We start from the raw sequence: 26278 nt of genomic DNA, 5'->3' as shown, positions 1-26278 counted from the left end.
GAGGGGGGAAAGACTGGAGGTCTTATGATACTGATGAGGATGCAGAAAACAGTCTCTGGGTAAGGGTAAGCCATCTGTAAGAAACGTGACAGTTGGAATTGTTCAGACACTATGAGAACAGCATGGCGATGGCACAGTAGGAGGAAGTGCATGATTGCAGCTCTATGATGCAATTGTAAATACAAAATTATTGTTGAATTGCCTGTTTCGTGGAGGTATGAAAGAATGAATGTTTTATTGAATTGTCACCTACAAAACTAATCTAGCCTAATGTTAGCAAATGGCAATATCTGGTGCTTAATTGGACTAGTATTTGCATATAATTAGGCAATGTTTGAATGCCTAATGGTATTTAAAGAAAAGAGTGGAAAATAGAGCAAGAACAGGATATTGCACTGCACTAAATCAGACACTCAGCTGGCAAGAGAAACTCATGGGTTCTGATCCCTGCTACCTGCACTGCTTAGTGTTGGTTTTGGTTTGTTTCCTCACTGGCTGCATAAGGTCAGGCCATGGAGCAAAAATCAAGACCCAAATCTTACCAGAAGAGGCAAGTGTCCTAGGCAGTGCACGTGGGAGTCAGTTTCTGTTTTCAATTTTTGTTTTCCGGTTCCATTGCTCTTGCATTTCTGCATGTCGGGGATCCAGGATGAACAGGAATTCCAGATCTTCTTTCACGTGTTGCAACTGCTAGGCAGTAGCACAGAAGGAGGGCTTCCTGCGGTATTTGTGCATTCGCTGGGCTCAGCACTGCTGCTGATATACCTTACCTGACCACACCAGTCAGATCAGACTCTTTTAGAGTCTTTCTGGGGGGGAGGGAGGCACTTAGGTTATGCTCCGTCTCACATCTGGATCACAGAGGTTCTGAGCTGCGTACTCTCGGGCAGTCCTGCACATGGATGGGAAACCTGTGAACGCAGGTCCAAAGCATAAATGCCAAAGTGAAAAGTGAGCACTGATAAGTCTTGCTGTTGCTGCAGTGAAGGGTTCCTGAGTCACTTTTTGGAGGATTTATGTCCTAAATTCTTTTCAAGTCATGGTTTAGATATCTAAATCATGTCTGAAGCTCTTGCACTTCCGCACTACATAATTTTGTTAAACTTCAGTGAACTTATTCACTCTCCATTATTAATATAAAATGTGGAAATAAGAGACCTAAATACTAGCGATCTGTTCTCCTTAATCTGGGATATGTGCCTGGACATAAAAGCACTCCTTTGATGAGTGAACTTACCAGTTCCTCACAGTACAGGACAGGCAGCCAAGGAAAACGTACTTGTTGGGTAATTCTGTACTGCATTGCAAGTTTGGTATTAATGTTATGCTTCAAAAGCTAACAGAACATTTAGTTGATATACTGTATATCTCTATTATGTATAATATCTCCTCATAAATATGCATGCATAACAAAACTGTGGCAATTTGAGGAATTTATGTAAAACTTACGAATTCTCTTTGATATCATGGGTCCTCAAGATATATCTGTTTCAACCTGCATGCTCTCTGCTGAAAAGGGAACATTTTTTTATCTCTTTTTTTTCCTAAGCTTTTCAGTGTATTGAATTTTAAAAGGACATTGCCATGAGGCCAACCATGGAAAATAATGAAATGCTGACAACCTGAAATTGAATGGAGGACCCTCAGACAAAAAGAGCTGGCAATTGCTCAGAATGATTTATTTGCCGAAGTGGGTTAGTTGCTAAAACACAGACCACAACACAGGAAAACCTGGTGATGCTGAAACAGAAGGAAAGGTTAAAAAGGGAAGGGCCGTTCTGGAGTAAGACAGACATCAGAAGAAAAAGCTTGTTGCAGGAATGTAAGAAGGTGGTTTTTACTTTTTTATTTTTTTTTCCCTGCTGTCACAAACAGACAGAGGCAATTGAGAACATAGTATCAGTGGAATTGCAAGATGAGATTTAAACGTACTTTTTGTTGAGGTGAGCCTAGTTAGGTAATGGATCTGGGGTAGCCTTCAGTAGATACAGCAAGAAGTAGGAGACAGCTAAAGTTACAGTCTTAATTATGAAACTTTCAGACTTCTGCTGTGCTTTGCAGTCTTGGAGTGCAATTATGAACCTGCTTATACCAAAACTATTTTTAAGGTGAGGTAGGTGTTCAACTCTTAAACCCTTTAAAATTTACGGAAAAATTCTGCTAAACTGGGGATATGGATTCAAATATGGCTCCTAATGAACAAATTAAGACACATTTCAAAACAGAAAATAATGCTAAATACTTCTTTTTAATGTAAAAAAAAAAAAAAAGAAAAAAAAAAAGAAAAAAAAAACCTTACATGTTAAATTATGCCTTGAGGTTTCTGAAATTCATAGAAGCATAGATTTGCTTAGGTTGGAAAAAACCTCCAAGATCATCAAGCCCAACCTTTAACCTAGCAGTGCCAAGTCTGCCAGTGAACCACGTCCCTAAGCACCACGTCCATTGAGTGATATAAGAAAGAGTAAGAGGATGAATAACTACTAGTACTAAGAATATGTTGAGATTTTAACATTGGGTTACCAAGTGCTAAAATGAAGAAAGGAATGCACGTTTAGTAGAATTTGAATCAGCATTATGGCTTAAGGCTTGGGTACGCTGTAATGTGAATAAAACTGCATTACATAGCAGTTTTAAGAAAGGATTTCTGAAGTGCCTGTACCAGGGGATGGTGAAAGATTTGTTCTGGTCTGTTTAGTGAGTAAATCCTAGAAGGAACTGTTTGAACCAGTGTAGTTTATGGGGTTTTATTATTTCTGTGGCAAATTTAGAGAAACATATGTACTTATACAACTCTTCGCAAATATCCCAGTTCCATATATGCTGCACATTTCTCAGTCTTGGTAATGAGACCAGAAATAGTTACTGTAAGCAGGTGGTAGGGATCAAGTGGTTCAACAAGGGAAAAAACAATCTTTCACTCATGAAGTTTACTCCCTTAGCATTTGTTTCTTGACAATTAAGAATGTAGCTGTTGCAAACACAGGACAAAAGGAAATAGTTTTTTCCACACCAAATAGCGAAAAAATGAAGGCCCAGTCCTGTAAGAGGATGTGAAATCCTTACTGAACAAACAGCTCAGCTGCTACTACATGAAAGAGGGTGTATATGAGGTGAGTCTGTCAGCGCCTCTTCACCTTGTTTCTGTGACATTTGCTTTGCAAAGCCTGTATTTTGCCATAAATCCAGTAACCGTCATTGTCCTGCGCTAAGACATTTGGCATCATGATATGTTAAGGCAGCAATCTGACAACGAGTATGTAGGGTCCATTTCAGCTTACTGGGATTTTGCTTTGAATACACTAAATTTATTTTGGTAGGGTGCATAAAGTGACCACGTGCTGTACATTCGGTATTGGAAGGTCAGTAGTCCTTAGTCCCCTAGAAGGGGTCTTAGTCCCCTAGAAGGGATTTTCATAGTTAATTCCTATTAAGGCTATTGGGAGCTAAGCAAAGAAACGTATGGCAAAATTCATGAAAGTTCAGATTTTGAGTGCTTTGTATTTCTAACTTCTGAAATTGAGAGCTCGTAACCTTTTTTTGCTGGGATTTCATTGTTACTTCTGGATTGGAAAAGAAAATTTACAAAGTGCTTCTCATTCAATACAGAGGACATCATGCAGACAAGGTGAAGGGAGCTCTTAAGGAAGTTTGACATAGAATGGATTTTTCTCATTACTGAAATGATAGAGAAAACAAGACAGAAATGTAAGCTGGTGTACATCCAACGTGCGCAGCACATATGCATTAAAAGTGTGTGAATAGACACTTTATATTCATCTGGCGTCCTTGAGAGTGGGCTTTCCTCTGGATTTCCCTTTTCCTTGGGTGATAAATCTTGTGGGGCGGAAACCAATAGAGTGTAAGTTGAATATATGAGTTCTGAAATGTATTTGTAAAATAGGAGTGGGGAGAACATTTTTTCCAATATGTATTAAGATGTAGGTCAAATAATTTACTGGTAGCGGACTGAGAGAAAAAAAAAAGACAGCGTCTATTTTAAGAACCAATTTAGATTTTCACATAAATGGAAATCAAGAATAATTCTACTGCATTACACAGAAGTGTAAGGGCTGGTGCAAGGTCAGAATGAAGCCTCTTGTGATTTCTGTTCAAAATGAATTTAAATCAGGATGACTGTACTGATTTCAGCAACTTCAGGCTGTTTTTTAACCAGAGGAAAAATTGGCATTCTGTTATTCGAATAAATAATTCAGCTAATATTTTGCTAAGGAATGAGGTGGGGATGGAGCCTAACGTGGCTGTAGTTCCCCCGTGAGCACCACGCAGTGCAAGGTGCACTACTGCTCAAATGACAGGGAGCTCTCCGACCTGTCAACGTGGCTACTGCATCCAGACCTGCATGTTGTCTTTGACCTTGTCCAAAGGTCCCACTGATGCACAATGTGAACACCACGTGCAACACAGTGTTTTATTCAGACTGTCGATTCTTAATATTTTCAAAACATTGAATTTGCCAGGAGTCAAGGTAACTCGCGTTTGAGGCTTTGAACTGAACTGAATTCCTTTTGGAGTGCAGTGCTAGCCCCATAAGCCCATCTCTGAAAATTCGACTCCAAAAAGAGGATTACTGTACATATGCTATATTTGCTCCCTTTTTTCCATAACCTTTTAATGCCTCAGGGATTGAGTTTCACTAGACGCAGTGGGAGAATCCTGGTACATCTGGTTTCCCTGTGGTCTTACATGATGACTGAACAGCCTCACAGCTTTTGCGGTCAGATTCCCTATGGGCTCACACTGTGATTAGATTTGTTCACCACAAATATATCCTTGTTTGCCATAAAGATATGAGTGAATCGAGTTGCTGTTTATGCATCCCATTTACAACTAAGATTTCATAGAATCATCCGGTAAATTAGGTTGGAAAGGAGCTCTGGAGGTCACCTCCGCCGTTTCCTGGCTTGGTCTCTTCCCAGAGATGTTTTTTTTTTTTTTTTTTCCCCTTTTGAGGATGAGCAATTTAGAGATATCCTTTCAGCCACCCTTAAGTTCCGACAGTGACCTCTGCTTTCCTACCTCTGTCAGATCCAAGCACAGACCCCAGCCCACGTACAGGTTATATTTTAAACAATTATGTAGGTGGTATTTAAAAATAAAGGGTAACATTTGAGACTGAATTTTAAAACCTGAAATCTGGCATGGGAGAAGGTTAAAGACTGTCTTAAGCCACACAGCTATAACTGAGAGTGTCTAAACAAATACCTGGTCTGGCTTTTGTCGTAGCAGGAGGTGATTCCCCAGAGAAGGTAGCAATGGCCTGGGTGTTCATTGGGAACCCAGGGAGACCCAGCCGTGTCACATCGCAGGCAGGATTTGAGGTTATCCAGCACCCCTTGCATCAGGACAGCCTGCTGCCATATGGCCAGATGGCCGTGACAAAGTTGCACGGCGTTCAAAAGGCACAGTTTGATCACCCCTCTAAGAGCTTGATTTAATTTTAAGACAATAAAATTTTTTGAGCTGACTTCACCGAGTTTTTCACGAGGGTCATAATTATTACTAGATAACACTGACTGGTTCTTGGGAAAGCACTTTCTGCCTACTTTTAATGTACAATTGTTTCTGGGATTTACGTTTCTTTTCTGCAAATACAATAGAATGAAAAACATGGCTGTGACATTTATTGCTGAGTCCTGGTTTCTTACAGGCAACTGCTCTGGATATATGATCACCATCTTTAATTTTTATGAAGAGATGAAAAGTGACTTGTGTAAGGCCCATTGAAGTACTACTTTTTATGAAAAAAAAGGACCTTTATTTTTTGATAGATACAGACTATAGTCTATAAACACTATAGATAATAAACTCCAAATCTCAGGTAGACTTCTGAAAGTTGACCACAATTGGCCTTTCTTCAAAGCTGAAACTTTAACAAGGCATAATTGTCCCTTGCTATTCATGAAGACACTGAAATAAATAACACAGTTCGAGGAAAAATGAGTCAAGATGGCTTCTGCTAATACTCCAGATCATATGAATAGATTAAAATACATTTTAAAACTGCTACCACATGACTTATGAACAATCACAGCTAGATCATGTTAGGTTAAAGTCTAAGGAATAAGTGCAGGTATTTACTGCATAATTTCCATAGCCAGCTGAGTTCTGAAAAAGGTTGGCAGAAAATATCCTTGAACAGTTCTAGAATTAACTAAAGACGTTCTGGTTTCACAGGTAATTCATAAAATAGAAAGTGAACATATTTTGATTAAAATGACAGATTTCTTCACTTTAATTGTGCCAGGATTAAAACTGGTCATGTTTTAGGGCTGCTGCTATTCTGTGAGAGGGTAGGGAAGGGAAATGTTTTTGTATCATTTATTCTTTGTATTATAGCAATGTGTGTAAAGAGCTGCAGAAACAGAAGAACAACAGAAAAAGACAGACCCTGCTCTAATAAATTTTAGACAGAATTTTGACCCCACTCAGATAAAAAGGTATTTCCCAAGCTGTTACATTTGCAAAGTAACAGTATGAAGATGTGCACAAGCATTTTAGTGCCTTGAATGAATGGCAGCTGGAAAAGCTGCTGGAAATATTGTTTCCAGTTAAAATTTCCAAGACAAGGATGAGTGACGAGGAACACAGCTAGTATGGTGATGCTCAAGAAAACTAACTTTAACCCAAACAAGCAGCAAGGCCAAGCTTTTTATGACCACTGTCTGGGGGCAGGATGCTTTCTTTGCTGCCTCTGCTGGTTGCAGCTGCTAGGTCTGCCAGAGGTCTTCAGGTCTTCACTTCCATCAAGAGCTTGTTCTCTCTGCTCAGCACTCTAATTTTACTTTTCTCATGAAAATATCAGTTCTGATCTGATTAGATGAACGATCCAGAATCCAAAGGCTATGCTAGCTGCCTGTTGTGCCTGCACCTTAATTTGGTAGGGCCTCCCACCTATTTTCAAATAAGTAGGAGCTGAGGAGACCAGCACAACTTCTAAAAATGTTTTGAATATCTATAAAATTCTACTGCTTTTTTGGTTTTATGCTTTTATGGTAGTTACCATACCATAGCTTGGTTTCTATGTTCCAGCTTACTGAATATTGGAAATGTTTAGGTGATATTGCCTACTCACATAAAATCTTCATAGTTCTAGAGCTGGTTGCATTCTTTTAAGAATGTTTTGGGTGCTGTCCATCTTTAGTTGCCTCAAAGGTCACCCAATATGGTTTGCTGCATTTGATTCTGAATAGTGGTCTTGTTTTTCTAGGCTGGTGAACCACCCCCACTTCTGTTGACTTCAGATCACTTCCTAACAATGTGTTCAAGTGGGAAATGGGAGGACAGGCAGATCCAAGCCCTCCTTTCCACCAGTCCCAAGAATCTCTTGTTATTACATCAGCTTAGATCTGCCGAACCTTTCATCATATGCAAAAAAATGAACGGAAAGGTTACTTTTGTAGTGTAATAATTACAGCCTTTGCCATGGTAACAGACCTATTACAGTTCTTCCATTTAGGCATGTTTTATCCTATTAGAAATGGTGAACTCAACTCCCTACTCCATTCTCACAAAGCTTACATAAACAGTTTTTTGCAAAGAGGAATCAAGCCTTCAGACTGCATCTAGTCAGTACAGGGTCTCTGGGCTAGTCCAGGGGTAGCTCCTCTGGCAGGGACACCTTGATTGCAAACTACATGCACAATATGCTCCAGAAATCCCAGGGAGGTGCCAGATGCTTCCTGTGACACCACGGTCAAGTCACTGACCGTGACTTCCACTTTTCCCACTCATAGGATAAAACGGGTATGCGAACGTTGACATCTATAAGCATAAAAGGGCTCTTAGATGAAAGATGCCACAGAATTGCTGAGTCTCACTATAGTATTACAGCAGCACCAGGATTTGTCTGAGTGGGTGAAGGGGTTCACAGCAGTTTTATCGGTTTTAACACACCCAGAAGAGGACGGGTGTTAGGAACTGGAAGCAGTGTTTGCATTCCTTTCTCAGGTACCGTTGCATGCAGCAGGATGCCAATGCCCAGCTGCTGTGCGGCACTTGAAGGCAGCAATGAGCGATGAAGGACGTCTGTCCATTCACAACAGAACTGTGGGTTGGCTGCAAAACGATTGTGGGATGGCTGTGTTTGAGCTACGCTGTTGTTAAGGCAGATGGTAATCACAGGAGTCAAAAGCTATGTTCCCGACTTACAACTTTCCTGCGCTAATGAGAGGGTAGGTTGTGTTTGCTAAGAGGTGGGCGTTGTCAGGCTGGTTTTGCTTTCTGCTCTGAAGACAGCCACTAATGGTATTAGCTTAGTGCACAAACTGCTTTGTGCACCGAGCTGCAGTCCCCAAAGAACTAGAACCCTGTTTTCATAAAATGCTGGGATAAAACAGCCTCTTTTGAAGTCTAAAAACTGTATAAGTCAAATAACTATAAAGCATTAGAACAATTTTTCTTTAGGAAAAAAAAAGGAGAAAACGGTCCTTTATATGCTTTAGGTCTCCAGCTAGAAAACTGCCATAAATGGCTTTTCTGGTACAAAGGCAACTACATAATAGTAATGTTCAAAATTTGCAGTCTAAAGGAAAAATAAATACTTCAAGTTTCCCTGGTACCAGAGAAAACAGGCTTCTTCAAAATTGCAAGCTGTCAGATTCAAAGTAAGAAGGCCAACCTCTTAAAAGTGCTCTCAAGTAACTAATATTGAAATGAGATAATTTTCACATATAACAGTAACAGGACAAAGTATACAATTTGTACAGAAAAGAAAAGACGTCTTAACAACACCTAAGTTTGTAAAGTCACCTAGCGTAAGCAAAACTATATAAGAAAATATTTAATATAAGGAATTGCAGCAGTTTCAGTCACTTCTGTCATCCCTATTTTCCTTTTCATAACAATTACTCATCAAACTGGTAACAAATCATATGTGAAAGTTTATTAAAACAGAAGAAAAAGAGGGATATCCAATTTTACACTCAAGTCATTGACAAATGCAAGTTGCCAACAATAAAGCTCTGTCAGAGCCTAGGAAACGCCATTGTGCTGTGCAAACACCTTTCAATGGAGAACATAAAGCTTCAGGCAAACACCACAGTTCCTCATATCCCTACAGCCTGACACTAATTATTCTGCTAAAATTTCATTCTCCTGGAGTGAAACTGTTGCACAATCCTGTGAAACCATTGCCAGGGATCTTTTCCAATGCGAAGATAAAGGAGTCTGAGAAAAGCTGCTTGTGATAAAAAGTATTCTATTGAAAGAGCATTATTTAATATTCTATTGAAAAATTGGCAGACTTCTCAAATTTTGGGAAATACAAAGTGAATTGAGTTTGTCAGGTTTTTTTTTTTTTTGTTATCTTTTGTTTTGAAAGGATATTAATGGTTTAGCCAAGCTGGAATACAGAAGATCACACATGATGTGTGCTTGCATCCACCCAGCTGAAAAAAATCACATATCGGACCATCTACTGCTCCAGGGCAGCCTTTGAAGGTGACACCAAAGCTCCCTGTAGGACTGTAAATTTCATTCATATGTATGAGAATGGTGCACCACATCCCATTGTGATGTTTGGAAGTTACAAAAGAGGTTTGAGAAGAGCTACACGGCAAGGCTTACATTTCATCACATCAATTTTGTGACCATTATTATTCCCGTAGTTTGAGAGCAGAAAGCACCATTGTTGCGGCTTGCTGTGTTGAGTCCTACAGTTTCAACCCCACAAAATTTTGGAAGCTTTAATTTTACCTTCCTCCCGCTATCAACCATGAGACAGAGAGACACAAATTGCAAGACTGAAATGAACAAGGCGTCTGTCTCCTCAGAAGCTAGAGAGGGAAGTCAAAACAGCCACAAATGGCATACAGAATATAGAAATCTGTAGAAATAATTTGTAGAACATGATCTGCCCATCCAATTACTTATGTTAAGGCCTACTTGACAATTCTTCTAGCCATTGCTTTGTACTCTAGTGAACAGAGACATTTACACAGAAAGGGGAGGAACAGTATCAAAATATATAACTTTGCATCACGTTTAACCTTTTTCCCCAGCTCCAAAAGATAAAAGCCAAGATTTCTAGCAAGAGTGGCAGTGCCCACAGCACGAGATCAGAAGGAAATTATGTGAACTGTGGAGAGTTCACCTTCCTACACTGCTTATTCCGCTGCTATTTATTTGCTTTTATGGACTGTATTCCTTGCATCAAGCTGACAGCTAGAACAATAATAATAAGCCAGAGGGATTTGTGGTAGAGATTCTTGGCTGTGCCATTTCCCCTTTGGTACTAAAAGAAAGAAGTGGGTTCTAGATATGCTACTGAGTAGATTCTTTCGACCATATAACATAATCTGAGTATGAATAGAATTTTGCATCAGGACTGTTTACTTTGGTTTTGGTCCTATTCTTCCATGGAACTCCAATGTATCAATAGATAAGAAGCCTAAATGTTTAGCTAATAACACTAAGTTTGTTATGAGGATGACACTCAAGAACAACAGATCTGTTGACTAAAACCAGGATTTTAACAAAGCAAGTGGTTTCCATATTGCAAACGAAATGTGCACAACTGCCTTGATATATTTCTAACAACCCTCTAATGCAGAAACACTACACATAATTCCTCAGTAAAATAGCTAAATCTTCATTTTCAGGAAAAAAAAAAAAGAGAAAAAGAGTTTAAACCTTGTGTGCTTAAAGGAAAGCTGAGTGCAAATAATAAACATGTGAGAACAAAACATAACCCTTATTTGATTTACATAGTTTTACATGCAAAATTCACGTTAAAGAAAATTAATGGTCCCATTCTGGTAACAAAAACCCGGGCTACAGAAGGGGCACATTCTAAAATAAAAACACAATAGAATGAAGTTTTCCATGTTTTCTTAGCTCTCCCAAATCTTGTCCCTGTGACAGCAGAAGTGAGCTGTTAGGTACTAACTGTCATTACAAAGAATGTGAGCACATGCACACATGTCAAAGCAGTCTGCTCGCTAGTTGTCTCGTTAGAGGTATTTCCAAAGCTCCGTCATCCTGACTGGAAGACTAATAGCTGCTTCCACCTGATTAACTCCTGAAACCAAAATTGCAGACCTTGTTGAAGGTCTCCCTCACACATTTCATTTGTAATCATTTACTGTGAACCACTCTATGGTTTTCCTTCCCCATTCAAACAGTCTTTTACCATTCGCTAAGGCAGTACTTAATCACAAGCAATGTAAAATCACCTTACAGTCATGAGGACACGATCCTACAAATCCCTTCTACTGGGTACAATCTCGATTTGTTGTATTGCACAGTAAGAGGGGTTTGCAGAATTACCTACTAGAAGTTTTTGAAAGCTATCCAGAACTGGAACACAGTGTTAACTCCCAGACCTCAACCCCAAGCAGCATTTGGAAATACACTTCATTTGAGCATCTTCTTGACATCATTGCTGTCCATTTCTTTTCCTGGCATACAAGCCGAGGCAGGCACAGAATCCAATGACGCTGACAGCGAGGCCTAGCAGGAAGGCAATCGTATCTCCTGCATCCATGGCTTCAACCGCTGGCAGCACCAGCAGCAGCGAAGCAAGGGCCAGGAAAAGTTTTGAGGTGCTCCCGGTAGAAGACATGCTGCCGACCCCACAGGGAAGTTAAACGAGGGAAGTGCTGGAACGCAGGGACCTCAGCGATATCTACAAGGAAAACAGAAGGAACGTGACAGGATTTCCCTTCCTGCCCCATCGGATTCTCCCCCCAAAAGCCAACCAATGTGACTGCTGCATTACAAATATCTGCACAGGAGCTAGGACATACAGGTTTTATCTTCACAAGCAACTACAAAAATGAATGACTTAATATGAGGAAACTAGTGAGTTTGCAACTCTTTTCACTTCCTTTTTCACTCGGTGGAAATAAATCTCTCAGTCTCATCACGAGGTCAGGTCAGCATGTGCTCCGCTGTCTGCAGTGGGGAGTGCCTGCTTACTCCAGGCTGTGCCTTCTTCACCGAGGGCCTCTTCCTGTAGGTTTCCTACCTTTTGGCACGGCACAGCTTCTCTGCGTACGTGGGGCGATGGGTATGTGCTCAGGAGGTCGTGGATTTAACCTTCGGTCCCTCTTCTGAGCAAGCTCCCCGTGCATACTACAGGACAAACACCCTTTCTGTTTGCACCATCTGCAGAAGAACCGGTTTGAGGCAACCACGAAGAAACCGAGGGGAAAGAAAAAATAAAAAAAAAAACCACGCAGTTTGCCCCGGGGGCCACACAAGCGCCTTGCGGGGGGCGCGCTGGCGCAAGCAGCAGAAACCCAAACCCGCCGGGCCACAGCCGCACCGCGAAGGCCGTGGGGCACTCCCAGCACGGCCCTGCCCTCACCGGGACACCCGCCCGCCGCGGGACCGGCCGCTGCCCCCCACCCCTGCCCCCTCGGCGGGGCTCAGCGGCCCCATCGCCCCTCGGTCACCTCCCGGCGCAAGGCAGCGCCGCTGGCTCCGGGCTGGGAACGTCCCCGCTCAGCTCCCCGCGGGGCCGGCCCGCGCCGCCTCGCCGCGCTGCCGGGGGCCGCCGGCCGCCATCACAGGAAGGGGCGGCGGAGGGCCGGAGCCAGGGGCGGGCGTGACCCGGCCGGGCCGCCTCCTTCTTCTCCCTTCCCTTCCCTTCCCGTCCCTTCCCTCCCGGCACGCAGCGCCGCGGCGCGGCCCGGCTCCAGCCCTCCGCCGAGCCCCGTTTGCCTTCCGTGAGAGGAGTCGCCCTCCCGTGAGAGCCGCCATGGCGGCGGCTGCCGTGAGGGGAGCAGCGTCCCGAGCCTGTCACGGAGAGCCGGCGGCGCGGCTGCATCGAGGCGGAGTCAATAAAAGCACGATTGGGCTGGCTGTCTGCTCTTCTCCCTCGAAATGATTAAACAGCACGAGTTGCTTTCGGTCCTACTGCAGCCGCTGCCTGCTTCACTTCAGCTGTAGGTTGTGGTGCCGAGTGCTGGTCGGTGCCACCATCACAGCCCCCGCTCACCAGCGCTGGGGCAGTCTGACAGGGTGCACGGGGCACGGCGCCTTCTGCGGCAAAACAGGCAGAAGGCAAGGGTAACCAGGCGTCACCTGAGCTCACCCCCAGCATCCAAGTCAAGCTTGACCTATTTCTTTGCTTCAGACCAAGGTGCTTGTGAAAGTACTGTGTTGCAACGTGATATCCTTAATATCCTTTTGTTACGTAGAACAGGGCTAATTTTTTTATTTTTATTTTTTACTATTGTAAATGCCCCTAGTTATACCTAGCTAGTTCCTAATCAAAGCTTAAGTATTTGTTTTTTTTGGTGGAAAATGTGTGGGACTATGTGTGTATAAAAGACATATAAACAATTATTACGAAGTGTGTGTCTTTGGCATGAGCATAGAAATAATCAGACATAACTGTGCTAATACAGAGGTAAAATCAAGCAAGACTTTGTAACGTGTTATGTAAAGCATTAATTCATGATAACCCACGTTGTCACAATGTTTCCCTGCACTTGTGCAAGAAAACAGCTTCTGTAATCATTTCTCTTGAAAGAAGCAATCTCTGATGAGCTTCTTAAGAACATTAGAAACTCAGATAGATTGTGCGACATACGTATAGCTTTGCCTCTGCCTTATATAACTTCACTACGATTGCCCTTGAGCAACCATTCATCATGCTTATAAAAACTTTGTAAGTCTGAGCTGGGATATTACTGTTGTGCTGACCATAATTACTTTATTACTGCTAATGCTTTCCTCATGTCTGGATCCATCAACTGTTTTAGACTATGAACTTCCAGGGATAGGAGTAGTTTTATTTTTTTATTTTGTGTGTGTTTGCATTCTTTTTATATCAAGTGGTGTGAAAGCTTATTCTTTATAAGCAAGAGTCCCTAGACACTGTGGTAATACAAATAAAAATAAATATTAGTATAACAGATAATCATCCCTTTTGTTCATGAAAAACCTCCTTCACAGTTTTTCTGTTATGAAATACTTGATGTCAGTTCCAAAGGCATTTTCTCGAGAAGCTGAACCAGAAAACTCATTACCTGAGAAAAAGCCTGAAATTTCTGAGATAAAGTTACCATGTCAGAGAGGAGAGTAATGTTACAATTCCCGACCCATTCCTTAACGAATCACAGACAAATCTAAGCCCTATTGAATCCGGAGAGCAGCAATGTGAAGTGCAGGAGGTAGGTAGGTGTCACCTTAATCACTGCTGTCATATCAGAGAGGGGCCTTGGAGTCCTGGCCCCCTTTGTTCCCTGCTTGGCCTTTTTACTGCATCCTACACTGTTGACAGGTAAATGTTACAGTGTTCAGTATGTCAAAAAGTGTTTAAGTCATCCCTGTAAATTTCAGTGTTGTATTTGCTGTCACCAGCACTTACCAACTAAAATTTTCAATAGTTGTCATTTTAGTCCCACAAAACAGATGCAAGGGGGTTGAACAATGTATTTCAAGTTTATGTATTAAAACTAGAAATGTCAGTACCAAAGAGTTATGGCATCTTTGGACTTGAGTATTTTGAAGGTCAGGAGTGTAAAATCCCAGGGGAAGACTGGACCTAACAAAATTATCTTGCTGTCTCTTCCCTCTTCTCAACAGCTGTACTAATTTAAAGACAGTCGAAGTCACGTGGACAAGTACAGTAAGAATGTTGTGGAAAATATTGATTGTTAGATATGTCATTTTTTAGTAATAGCATGGAAGTGCCATTGAGAGTTAGAAAGCAGTGCCATTCGGGGATATATCTCTGGCTTATTAGCTCTTTCAATGCCATTGCATTTCTTAGATTTGGCTTCAGAAACAAGGCTGCTTTGAAAAAATGCCAACAAAATCTAAACAGTGAAGGAGACTCTAGTGGTTTTTCATGCTGTCTGAATAGCAGAGAGATGTGTATTCAGCTTCAAGCTCTGCCATCAACTTCCTGCATCACCTCAGGCAAATCTTCCTTTTGACCTATCACCACTTTGATTGCTTAGCTCAAGCTATTATGTAACTAATATTCAGAGGAAAGGCAGAGAACTCCCAGAGCTGACAAGCTAAAGCTTTGTAAATTCTGAGCACAAGGCTAAGGAGGTATGCGTGAGACTGGAAATTGAAAATAAAGTGCACTTTCTGGACAGGAAGAAGTTATACATAATCAACAGAGCAAGACTGCACCCTGAAGGGGGGATTGTTTTTCTCCTTTTTTTTTTTTTTTTTTCTCTGCTTCAGTTCATCTGCTCATGAGAGCCATTTGTTTAAGACTACACTGATCTAAGAAGCATTCTGATCAATTTCTGGACTTCAGTTGTAATGAGAAACGCTAACTCTGATTACTGATAAGACATTGACTGTGGGGCAATGCTTATCACTTCAACATGTTCACCCCTTGAGCTACTTTACCTTGGTGATACTTAATCTGACATTTTAGCTGTCTATCACTATGTCCTCACCTCATCACTTTGCTCGGATCCACCCATTTTTTTCCCTTACAAATGTTGGGACTTGCTTTATTTGGCTTTCATTTCTCTTTCTCTGAGCTCCCCATCAGAAAGTAGACTCTACCACAGGCACCTCATTTGCCTCTGCAGAGAAAAGAGGTAGTTAAAACACAGCTTGAGTTACTTCTGTCGTTAACTTGTTCCACATTTGCTTCCCAGTCCGCTATCACAAAAATGTTGACTTCATCCTTTCTCTTCCTTCCTCTCTCTTTATCCCCTCCCTTCCCATCATGTGTATCTGCTTTGTCCTGCCTCATTTTTTTCCCCTCTGTTTCTTGAAGTCCTTAAGCTTCCTCTCAAATCAGTGTAGGTAGTCAGACCTTCCCTATCATGAAAACACCAGTTGGATTCCCTTCCTGTAACTATCACTCTGTTTTTATTCCTGTCATCTCTAACCTCTCCAAACATGCTGTCCAAAGCTGCTCTAATTATATCCTACATCTCCTTCAGTGTGGCTCATCCTTCCTCCATCAGCTGAAGCTGCTCACATTTGTATCTCTAGTTAGTATCTCAGATATGAAAGCCTGTGTTTCCTTATTGTCTCTCTGATTGACAGACTGCTTTTGAAACACTCATTCCTCTTCCCAAATCCAGTAATCACTTGCTTTTTTAAAAAAGCTTCCTCTCCTGATTCCTCACTTCTGCTTCTTAAATCTTTGTTACTGAGTCCTCCTTTTCTGCTGCTGAGATTGCGATAAGTTTCCATCTGTGTTTTTAACACTTGAGTGTCTATACGTTGTCTCTGGCTGCCCTGCTCAACAAACATGGCTTCGGATATCATCCTTCAACTCACGTTTTCTTTATCTTCCCTCTCTTTTTATTCCCATCTGGTGGTGTTGAAGTCTTACTGCATCTCGCAGAGCAGTTCCTAGGCCTAGCAATTCCCTTCTGACTGTGTTACCTGAAGTCATGGACTTACAATTATTCTTCTCTCTTGCTGTGACCCCTGCAGCTTTGTTTATTTAAAGTGCTGCTGCCAAGGTGCTTCTCTCAGGTTTGTCATTTCTGCTGTGTTCCCTCACTTCTTAATCCTCTGGTGTTACCTTCCCTCTTTTGCTGAACCAAAGACAATTTTCTTCTCAGTCCTAGAAGGCCTTTGCAGTCTAATCTTCCTTCATACTGGTTTATCCTATTGCCATGTCATGAGGTTAACTTCTACCTTTCTTTTGTCACCCCTGGCAGACTCCTTTTGATCCCCCTAAGAAGCAAAAGTTACTTCTTTCTGAGAGCAGGGAAAGGCATCAGGGAAAGAGACAGAAAGAATTGTGCCACTTTTTGATACAAAATTCTTTCCTTTGGCACCACATGCTTCCTGCTGTCCTTTATACAGCCATGAAAATCAAGGATTAAATAGCCCAGTGATTCCTTTTCCCTCAGCCCTTTGCTCCTCTAGTCTGGCAGGGGATCTCCTCTGCCGCTGGAGTCTCTTTGAGCTCTCTTGCCAAGACTTGAGAGGTGTCTCTGTGCAGTGCTGGCTGGAGTAGAGAGGCACGGAGGCAGCTGCCAGCCCTGCAGAAAGGAGCTCTGGAGCTGGTGCTGGCAGGAGGTGGGAGCCGCGAAACCGCAGAAGCGAGTGCAGAGCGTGCCAGCCAGAGTTAAACACCCACTGATTGCCCTGCCCAACTGCAGGGGAATGCTAGAGCTGCCCGTCAATAATGGCAAACCCAGGGATTCCCTGTGATTATTGTGAGCACCACCATGATATTATTATTATATTATTATTATTATTATTATTATTATTATTATTATTATTATTATTATTATTGAGTAGCATAGTATATTAGAGGTAGATATCTGCTGGAACAAAGCATCCAAACTCCCTCCAGGGCTGAGTAAGTAACTAAAGACTGAGTACAGCCTTCTTGACTTCAGTCTGTCTTTGTACTAATGTGAACTATTGAGATGTTATTTCAATACGCATCAGTGTTTCCACAGGTATTGGAATATTGTGTTGTGTTTGGTTGGTTCTTTCTGAGAAAAATCAATTATCGTACAACATTAGCAAGAAAACATATACAGCACCAGCAGCTTAGCTTCAGAGGACCTGGTTATGCTATGTTCATCAGTATTGAATGGTAAGCAAAAGAGGATACAACACAAGAATGACAGAATGAGATTTAAAGGGGGAGTAGCAGCTGTCATCCACACATTGTTTTGTATAGTACATCTTTTTTTTTTTTTTTTTCCAAGCTATGCTCTCAGATGTTTTCTTGGCTTCTGCGCATATGGTTGTAATAAGTAGGAGAAGCTTCATGAAAATAAAAATTGATTTAAAACATAATAAGCTTGAATAATCATATGTTTCAAATCTAGATCTAATCCATATTTGGATGCATGCTTATCTATAGGAACATGTAAATAGCCTTTTTTATTTTACCAGCTTTGACATTATTAGAAATAAAGCTTGTCTGCTTAAGTTCTGAGCATCTAAATCCAAGTGTGTTAGTCATAAATTAGAAAACTGGTATAATGAAATTGTCCTTTACATATGCATGCCTAAAATATACTTCTTTATTTTTTATTTTTATTTAAAGATTGGTGCCTGAGAAAGAATGTGAAATAAGTGACATAAGAAGATAATTAGGGAAAACAAGAGGTTCAAGGTGGTGTATCTGGCAGAAGAAGGGGAAGAAGTCAGAAGAAGGAGCTGTGCTGTATGTCCATACTCACTGATTAGGGGAGGAGAATCACAGTGTCACAGAACGGGGGACACTGGAAAGCATGGTGCCCGGTCAGGTTTTTAATATCTCCAAAGATGGACACTCCACAACATCTATGCACAACCTGTGCCAGTATTCAGTCACCCTCACAGCAATAAACCAATAGATAAATTCTTATGTTTAGATGGTATTTTCTTTATATCAGTCCGCACTCATTACCTCTTGTCCCGTCACTGGATGCCTCTGAAAATAACCTGGTTTTGTCTTCTTTAACAAGATATTTATACACATCACTAAGAACCCACCTGACCTTTCTCTTCTCCGAGCTGAGCAATCCCAGCTCTCTCAGTCTCCTCTCATATGCCAGATGCTCTAGTCCAATGGTAAGGGCTAAGCCCATAGAAGATCCCATAAATAAATAATTGCACTGAGAGTCACCTATCCAAAAATCGATTTGCATCTATTTGGTAAATGCTGAAGATTTGCTGTTGTGAGTTATCAAAATGTAGTTTATTTGTGGAATATATTTCCCGTATCTTATCTTGGTCATAGAAGGCTCTAAAAATACTTTGTGAAATAGAAAGTAAATCTGGATTATTTCAATGCCAGTCTAAAGGGAAGGGACATCATTCATGAGGGACACATTTAATGAGCCAACTGTCCGCTCTCAATAGCCTGCAATTCATTCCAGCACTTGGTTATTTGGCTCCCTTTTCATTAGCAAAAACAGTTTGAGTTTCACTGTTGAACTAAACACACAGCTGTTGTTACAAAAGACACCATGATTTCAGAAAAAATATAACTGCTTAATGTCTTTGTGTTTCACAAATTACACAAACCTTTAAAGGAAAGTGCATTTATCTTCTGTTACCCGTTTGAAAATTCATGCAGTGAGAAAAATCACTCATCAAGAGTAAACTGAGAAATACAGTTGTAAATACATGTAATTAAAACTGACACGTCTCACCTTAATGGCTCCAGTGACCATGGTGATAAAAATCTAAGATACATGAAAGATGGGATATATGTATATTTTGTGTATGTTTAGTAATAATATTCATATAAATAATAAAATAATAGTAATAGCAGGTTTAGTATTAAGGCACCTGATCCAAACTTAGCCACCAAAGTTATTGGAAGATTTTTTCATAGACTCAGTGGGTTTTGGATGACATTTAAGTATTAGCTTTCATTCACTGATTTCATGGCATATTACAGAGGAGAGTGGGGTTGGTCATCTCCCTTTTACAGCCAGAATAAACTACACATGGAAAGATGAAATGAATTCCTGAAATTCTTGTGGAAGATCAACAGCAAATCAGGAAAGGATCCCACATCTTATTTTTCTAGCCGCTAAATTACAGTGTCAAACTTCCTGCAAAACACTTACAATGAAAGTGACATACATTATATATATATGATATTGATTGTGTCCTAAATATTTCAGTCTTTAGAAGGACATGGCTCCTGATAGCTCTTAAACATCTTTATTATCTATAGCTACATATCCCAGCTGGCAAAAGGATAGAGGAATTATGCAATATTTTGGGAAACCATCTGACTAGATGATGATGCTGGATCACAGGATTAGAAAAAAAACCACAAGGGAAGGCAGACACACCACAGTCAGTCCAAGGAGTCTTGTGACTACAAGGTGGTTTTTTTGTCTGTTTGTTTGTTTTAATTTTGCGAAAGACCAGTCCATATTTTCAAAAATCAACATAATTACCAAAAGCCATTTGTAGTGATTTACTTCTATTCCCATTGTAGCTGACAGTAACTTCCATAGAGTTCTGGGGAAATGGAAAAGGAAAATCCCTTTGTGAAAGCATTCTGTCTCTGGCGAGATGTATGGAATTTCCTGCCAAACCACGAAGCCCCCGAATGTCTCAGGAGAAGTCTTTTGCAGTGACAAAGTTCAACATTTTCCATGCTGACTGTCCTTATGTTCCAGCTGTGATACAGGGAGTACTGTGATGGAAGCTGTACAGGTATGTACGTCATAGATATATATTTCCATCACTATTTTCAGGATTTATTGGTAGCACCTTAAATCACAAAACATTTTATTTTACCAATCCTAAATTTCAAATGGGTTAGAGACTGCTAACTTACATGGCTATTTGCTATTTTGCTTACTCACTTTTGGGAATCGGTCCCTTCTTCAGAGCAGTAGGGAAAAATCACACATTTTATGCATTAGGGGGGTGTTACTTCTTTTCTGAAGTGTCTGAAAATATGTTCTGCAATCATTTCATCTGCAGGTGTGAACTCATCAGTATCAGAACAGAGCAAGGCTCAAACTTAATCACTTATTAGATAAAATGCCCAATACCCATGATAGCACGAACATGTATAAGACACCCACAAACATGTGTGTATGTATGTAAAGATATGTATGTATGTGCACAGTTATACATGCACACACATACGCTCTTGAAGTCCTTAGGATGTTTCACTTCCCCCTCAGCCTGAACACTGTCTGAACTTTCTGTCTGACATCCTGTGAAGCACTTAATCACGTGCCAGCCTGTAAGCATATCCTCAGTACCAGGACAGTCCGCGAGACCATTTAAATTTAGTCACACGCTTGCTTGCCTCCCTGCATCAGGAGCAAGGCATTCAGCACCCTGACAGATAAAGCCCTGAACATGCATCCCAGCAAACAGAGGCAATAAGGCAATAAGTTCTGCGACTGGCATCCCACTTTTTGATAAGACTCTTCTGAGTATTAAGGTTGGGTTTTTAGTCTATAGGAGCCAGGTTTTATGCCTCAGTGTTACGTGCTGTCGTGCACCTCTGTGCACAGAATGGCAACGACTGCTCAGCCAGACTTTGCAATTACAGACATGTATAAGAGGCATCTGCATTAAAGACAAATTGAGATTGCATTCTAATACATAAGGCATCTGAGGATGTGGAGAATAAACTTTAAAAAAAGGGGTGACAGTAGATTAGCAAGTTTGAAACCAATTTTATACGAACATCTGCATTCTAATGCTTTTGACTAGATTATAAATGCATTGTCTATCTGTTCCCATTGCAGAATATCTTGAAAGTATTTAATAGGTGGTGCTAATTGCTCGCATTCGTAGTCTCTGAGGACTCCTTTTGCCAGTATCTGTCGTCTTCTGGAAGTGTCAAGCACTGAGGGATTCAAAATTTATTCTGACTTTTTTATGACTTGCAGTCCAAATAGAGATAATAAGTCACACTTTCTCTTCACCAGCCTGTAGTAATGTAGCCTTTTATTTATCCATGATTGCAGGCAATTAGAAAGCATATATCCGTTAGACTGCATATTTTGGAACACAATAGCTATATGCAGATTGGCTTAGATGGTGCTTTCCTTACAAATGTTGTCCTTCTGTTTCATGACTTTTTATTATTTTTGATGCATCGGAGAAGATTTATGTGTGTCTTGGGGAGGCCATAAAAGAGAAAGTTGTATGGGTCAAAGAGGGTATACGACAGGACCACAGACTGATATTTTAACAGTAGGTATGGGGAGAAAATGTTGTGTTTTGATTTAAAGAGAAAGTTATGACAAGGTCTATTGACAATCAGGTGTCTGACAGAAACTGTGGGTAGAAGATGGCATTGCGAGCCTCAGATAGTGGTTGTATTCATATGGTGGGAAAGAAAGCAGATGAGTTTGGCTTGTGAGTTTTAACATGTGAAGCCAGATGGAGGCCATCTAAACGTACTGCTTAAAAGCAGTAATTTCTGATCAGTTTTGTTACTTTCATTGGCACTGGACCAGGTGGCTTGCACTACGGTGTTGAGGCTGTCTTGGGAAGTCCCCAGTACTGGGCTCATGCTGGACAATACAAAAGAAGGGAAAGAATTATAAAATTTCCAAGCTCAAGCTGATGGTGATCATTTAACTTTGGCAGGGCAATAGTCAGCTGAGTATGACTGAAAGAAGAATTCAGGACCAGTCTGGATTTGAATCAGTGCACAGATGAAAGGCTGCACAACCCATTAACAGCCACTGAGAAATCTTCGTTCCTCGTTTTGTCACAGGTTTGTATAGAGAAAGCTTAGCAACTATTACTAAAACTTCTTCCCCCTATAGTCCTTTGTTTTTCACAAGATCACTTTTTACTTCGTTTTTGCACAAAAAAAATAAATTGTAAGTCACTGTGACAGTAAGAAGTTTGTAAAACACGTCAGTGTGTGAATGCTGCTCTTAGGAAGATGAAGAACGCTACCTGGACTGTTTAATAATCCTGTGGTGTTTGGCTTTATTCATGTCTCTGTGGGGTCACAGTTGTTCTGCTGTCTACATGAAGGACAAATGATAACCCTTGATGTCATTTTGACATTACTACCTTTTGGCATTACAAATCTCGGTAAAGGACTCATACAGAGATCAATGCTTTGGGCTGTATCTGGAGTTCATGTGCTAAAGAAGTTTGATACAAAGTCTTTTCCCCAGGTCAGCTAATTCTAGATACATAACTCATTCCTGAAAGTGGAGTGTATTAAATGCCTTTTTTTTTTTTTTTTTTTTTTTTCCTTTCTAACAATATTCTAAGGATCTGCTCTAAGTTTAGGATAATGCTGAAAGTAGAATAAACCTTACTGACTTGTTTGGTTCTCTTCCTACCATTGACATTTCCAAGTTGATAAGATGCAGTAATCATACTTCCCTGAAGATCTCAAAGTTACCAAAAGGCATCTTACTTATCCTTTAGATGCAGTTGACCTTATGATGAGATGAATAATGAGAGAATTAATGTTATTTAATCCTCTCTGTGATCATCTAAGGGAATTTGGCACAACACTTTTTTTTTTTTTTTCTGTTTATTCTTACTATGAATTATTGAACTGAGTTCTGTGTGTTGTTTTCAGTGTCTCAGTTGTGACATCTGATTATCAGTAACTAAATGCCCCATGGCTTCATTAATAAAGATACTCATTTACTGGAAGAAAGCACACAAATCTAAAACCTTGAAAGCACTGCAGCCATAACCTTGGCAAACATAGGCTGAATTCTTCAAGCAGACTTAGGCCCTGTATGCATCTCCCTGTAATAATACCACTGTAATTGGTACTACCCACCTGCCTCTCAATCCATAAGCGTCTGTAATCCTGCCACCAGGCAGGACTGATCTGCCCATTGACCATTCAAGAGAGACCTTAACTCAAAGCTGCAGAAGTGGGGTCCTCAATGAGCTGGAGGTGTCTCCCCCGAGTCAGTGCAGCATCAGATTCTGGCTGTGCTCGAGGTGTGCTTCAGCTGGCCGTGACCTTAAGCACAGCTCAGGGACCAGGTGTGGAAATGCCACTGTAAGTACACAGTAGTGGACTGCACTGAGCAACACCTTGTACCCAAAACATTCAGGTTCAAATCTTTACTCCAGCACGATTTGGAGTACAGACTTGAACTTCTGTTTTCCACAGAAAGCAGGAGTGTTCTGGCTGCCAAATTGCTCTTTCTCTTAGAAAGACAAAATGTCCTTAGATACACAAAGATTTACAGTCTGGTGTTCCAGGCAGAAATGGGTGGGTGTCCATGGAGAGGTCAGCTGCTTAGCTCAAGCCCAAATCGTTTTCCTGTGCAGTCAATTCTCACATGGCTTCTGCAGTCTCCCAGATGTCCCCTGTGCAACCCAGGGCAAGGGGGGGCTGGGCACAGCGCTATGTCATGGTGGAGTTATGCTCCAGTGTGACAGGGCACAAGTGACAGAGGGCTTAGAAGTGTGGAAATCTGCTCCCAGGCATGACTGAGAACATCCCAGAGACAGGCACTGTTTAAGAAATGTACACTTACGGCTGTGTGGGACAGGGGATCCTGCCAGGGTCAGGGGATCCTGCCAGGGTCAGGCTTTCTCTGTGCCTGGTGCCCGCCAGCAAGGGCCCTGCTGCGCTGCATGCAGACCTGCTGCCTCAAAAGCTCGGCGTCATCTTTTCCTTTTCCTGCTGACAGCTAATCGTAACACTGAAAAAGCAGTAATATATTCCCCCGTTATAACATACTGAACAAAAAACTATGCTAGCTATATGTCTTAACATTGCCCTTGCATGAATGGGAGCCCCTGGCCCCTCAGCATGGCTGCTTTTGGGGGTGACAGGTCTGGATGTCTGTTTGTGCCATGGCTGGCTTGCTGTGGTTCGTCCCTGTCCGTGGCCTTCTTGGGCACATTTCCCAGTCCTTCCTCCCCAGCACTCTCCTAAATACCTTTCTTTGTCTGTCTCTCTTATCTCTGCTGAGAATGACTCTCATGTAATCCATGGGGCAACCCCCAAGAAAGTTGTTGGTGACCACAGTTTCTTGTTACAGAGATGAACAGTGTTATTTTCATGAAGGGGTGGCAAATCCTAGAATACTGATAGACTTTTTTTTTCTCTTTTTTTTTTTTATACCAAATTTGTCTCTTTCTCATCCCACAGTTCTTTAGTGAGTCTGACTTTGTTTTCTAATTGTGCAGGTATTTTGTTTTTGTTTAGCAAACTGTCAGAAGCTGTCAGCACATGATTCATTGATATAATTTTGCGATCATATTATCTGTGCAAAGAATTATAAAGAGCCATGAAGACTGGTATGAGTGGAGAGTGAATGGAAATGCTACGGTACAAAACCAGAAGGAGCAACAAAAGAAAGGCATGTGCTTTTGACACCTGTAAGGGCAGGTCTTTAGGATCTCAGTGCATCTATACACAGCTTCTCAGGACACCCAGATCAGAAGATAGGAAACAGTGAGTAAGTCCTAAAAATCAGTGCAGGAGGAACAGGAATTACACTCTACTCCTAAAGAATATGGAAAAGCACATCTAAAAACAGCATGTCATCATCAACCCGAGAAGAGCCAGGAAGATGTGATGAGGTCTCAGTAGCTGGCATCCCTCATCTTCTGTACAGCCAGGACAGGCAGACCGACCACCTGAGTACCTCCATCCTGGTGCTCGTGAATGTGTGGGTACGAGACTGTGACATGGATGAGTGAAACTACTGTTGTTTTAACATAAAACCATCTGTCCCACACCCCCAAAGTCTAGTGTGGGGCTTTGCAACACTGATTCAAGTTCTTTCTACACTCCTGATTTCCTACATGCTTCCACAGTACTTGCTTTATTGTTTTAACATTCTTCAGTCGGGATTGGGAGTTAAAATGGACTCATTATCATACATGTAGTCACATATATAATTTTTAACTGCCTAAATTCACGTCCTCCAAAGTATGATCCTGTTGTCAGACACTGCTGTCAGATATAGCAAGTCTGGCAAAAGCAGATTTGGCAGGAAAAATCTATTGCTTAACTGTAACTATCTTGAGGAACTGTAGTAGGAATACCTAATTTTTGCCAATCAGTGTAAAAATTCTAAAAATCTCAACTAGTTAGATTTTATGTCAGTAACACTGGCCCTTCATTTTGATCATTTTGTGGTAACAGGTCTTTTTCAACACTCTCCCAGAAGTATTCATGGAGTATTTAATTGTATATTTATTGTCATTGTACTTCAGGACTGATGGTTCTTTTAGGTAACTTCTTGTGCTTCTCTAACTTTTTATTAATACCAGTATGTTGCATCCATTGTGTATCTTCCTGAAGGTGCTCTTTTGGCTTGCAAGTACAGACAGCTAGAGCAGGAACACTGATGGCTCTTACAAGAAATCTCTGTGATTCTGCTTGCCTGTTGAAGCAGGCATAATGGTAAAGTGTCCGATTGTTATGAAATACCCTTACATTCTTTATTATTCACTTCTTTTCATTCCATAACACAGGATGAAAATTATATGTTAATTCTGTTAAGCAGTTTGAACTGTTCTTGCATTTTTTCTCAGATGAAAATGCCCTTTATGCAGGACTCATCATAAAAAAATATGCCATATTTTCTGCTGAAATGTCATGGATGCCAAACTACCACCCAACACCTTCCCTAGATGTATAATACTTGTGCAACAGGATTCTATATTTTAAAGGAAATTTGCCAGATTCTTGCAAATGTGGGTGCATTAGAGAAAATATTTGATCAAAATACTTAATAAATTTGATAAAATATCAGTCCTATTCCTTGATATAATAATCTGTAGGTAGTGGTGATGCCAAAGGCTGTGGCCTGATTTTGTCACAGCTAGTGTTAAAGGGTTTATCCTGACTATGCACAGATTGAGCAAAAAGTATCTAGAGTTTAAAAAGTCACCAGCTTGCTCACTCCCTCTCTCTCTC

At 41.0% G+C, this 26278-nt stretch overlaps 1 protein-coding gene across 2 annotated transcripts; it reads right to left on the bottom strand.

The window, feature by feature from the left end:
* Positions 1-8890: 8890 nt before the first annotated feature.
* Positions 8891-12580, bottom strand: SMIM30 (small integral membrane protein 30). 2 transcript variants are annotated; one of them, XM_048065912.2, is made up of 3 exons: positions 12420-12575; positions 11990-12129; positions 8891-11647 (listed from the first exon to the last, which is right to left on the bottom strand). In XM_048065912.2, exon 3 carries the CDS (start codon positions 11582-11584, stop codon positions 11399-11401), a length of 186 nt encoding a protein of 61 aa, XP_047921869.1. In that variant the 5' UTR covers positions 11585-11647; positions 11990-12129; positions 12420-12575; the 3' UTR covers positions 8891-11398. The 2 variants fall into 2 exon arrangements, with proteins under 2 accessions (XP_047921869.1, XP_047921868.1); XM_048065911.2 differs by lacking the exon at positions 11990-12129 and having other exon boundaries at positions 12420-12580.
* Between the last annotated feature and the right edge of the window lie 13698 nt (positions 12581-26278).

Source organism: Anser cygnoides, chromosome 1 (genome assembly GCF_040182565.1).
Source record: "Anser cygnoides isolate HZ-2024a breed goose chromosome 1, Taihu_goose_T2T_genome, whole genome shotgun sequence".
In the NCBI taxonomy this organism is placed as follows: Eukaryota; Metazoa; Chordata; class Aves; order Anseriformes; family Anatidae; genus Anser; species Anser cygnoides.
Note: the sequence above shows the minus strand (reverse complement) of the source record. Positions and strands in the feature narration are given on the sequence as shown.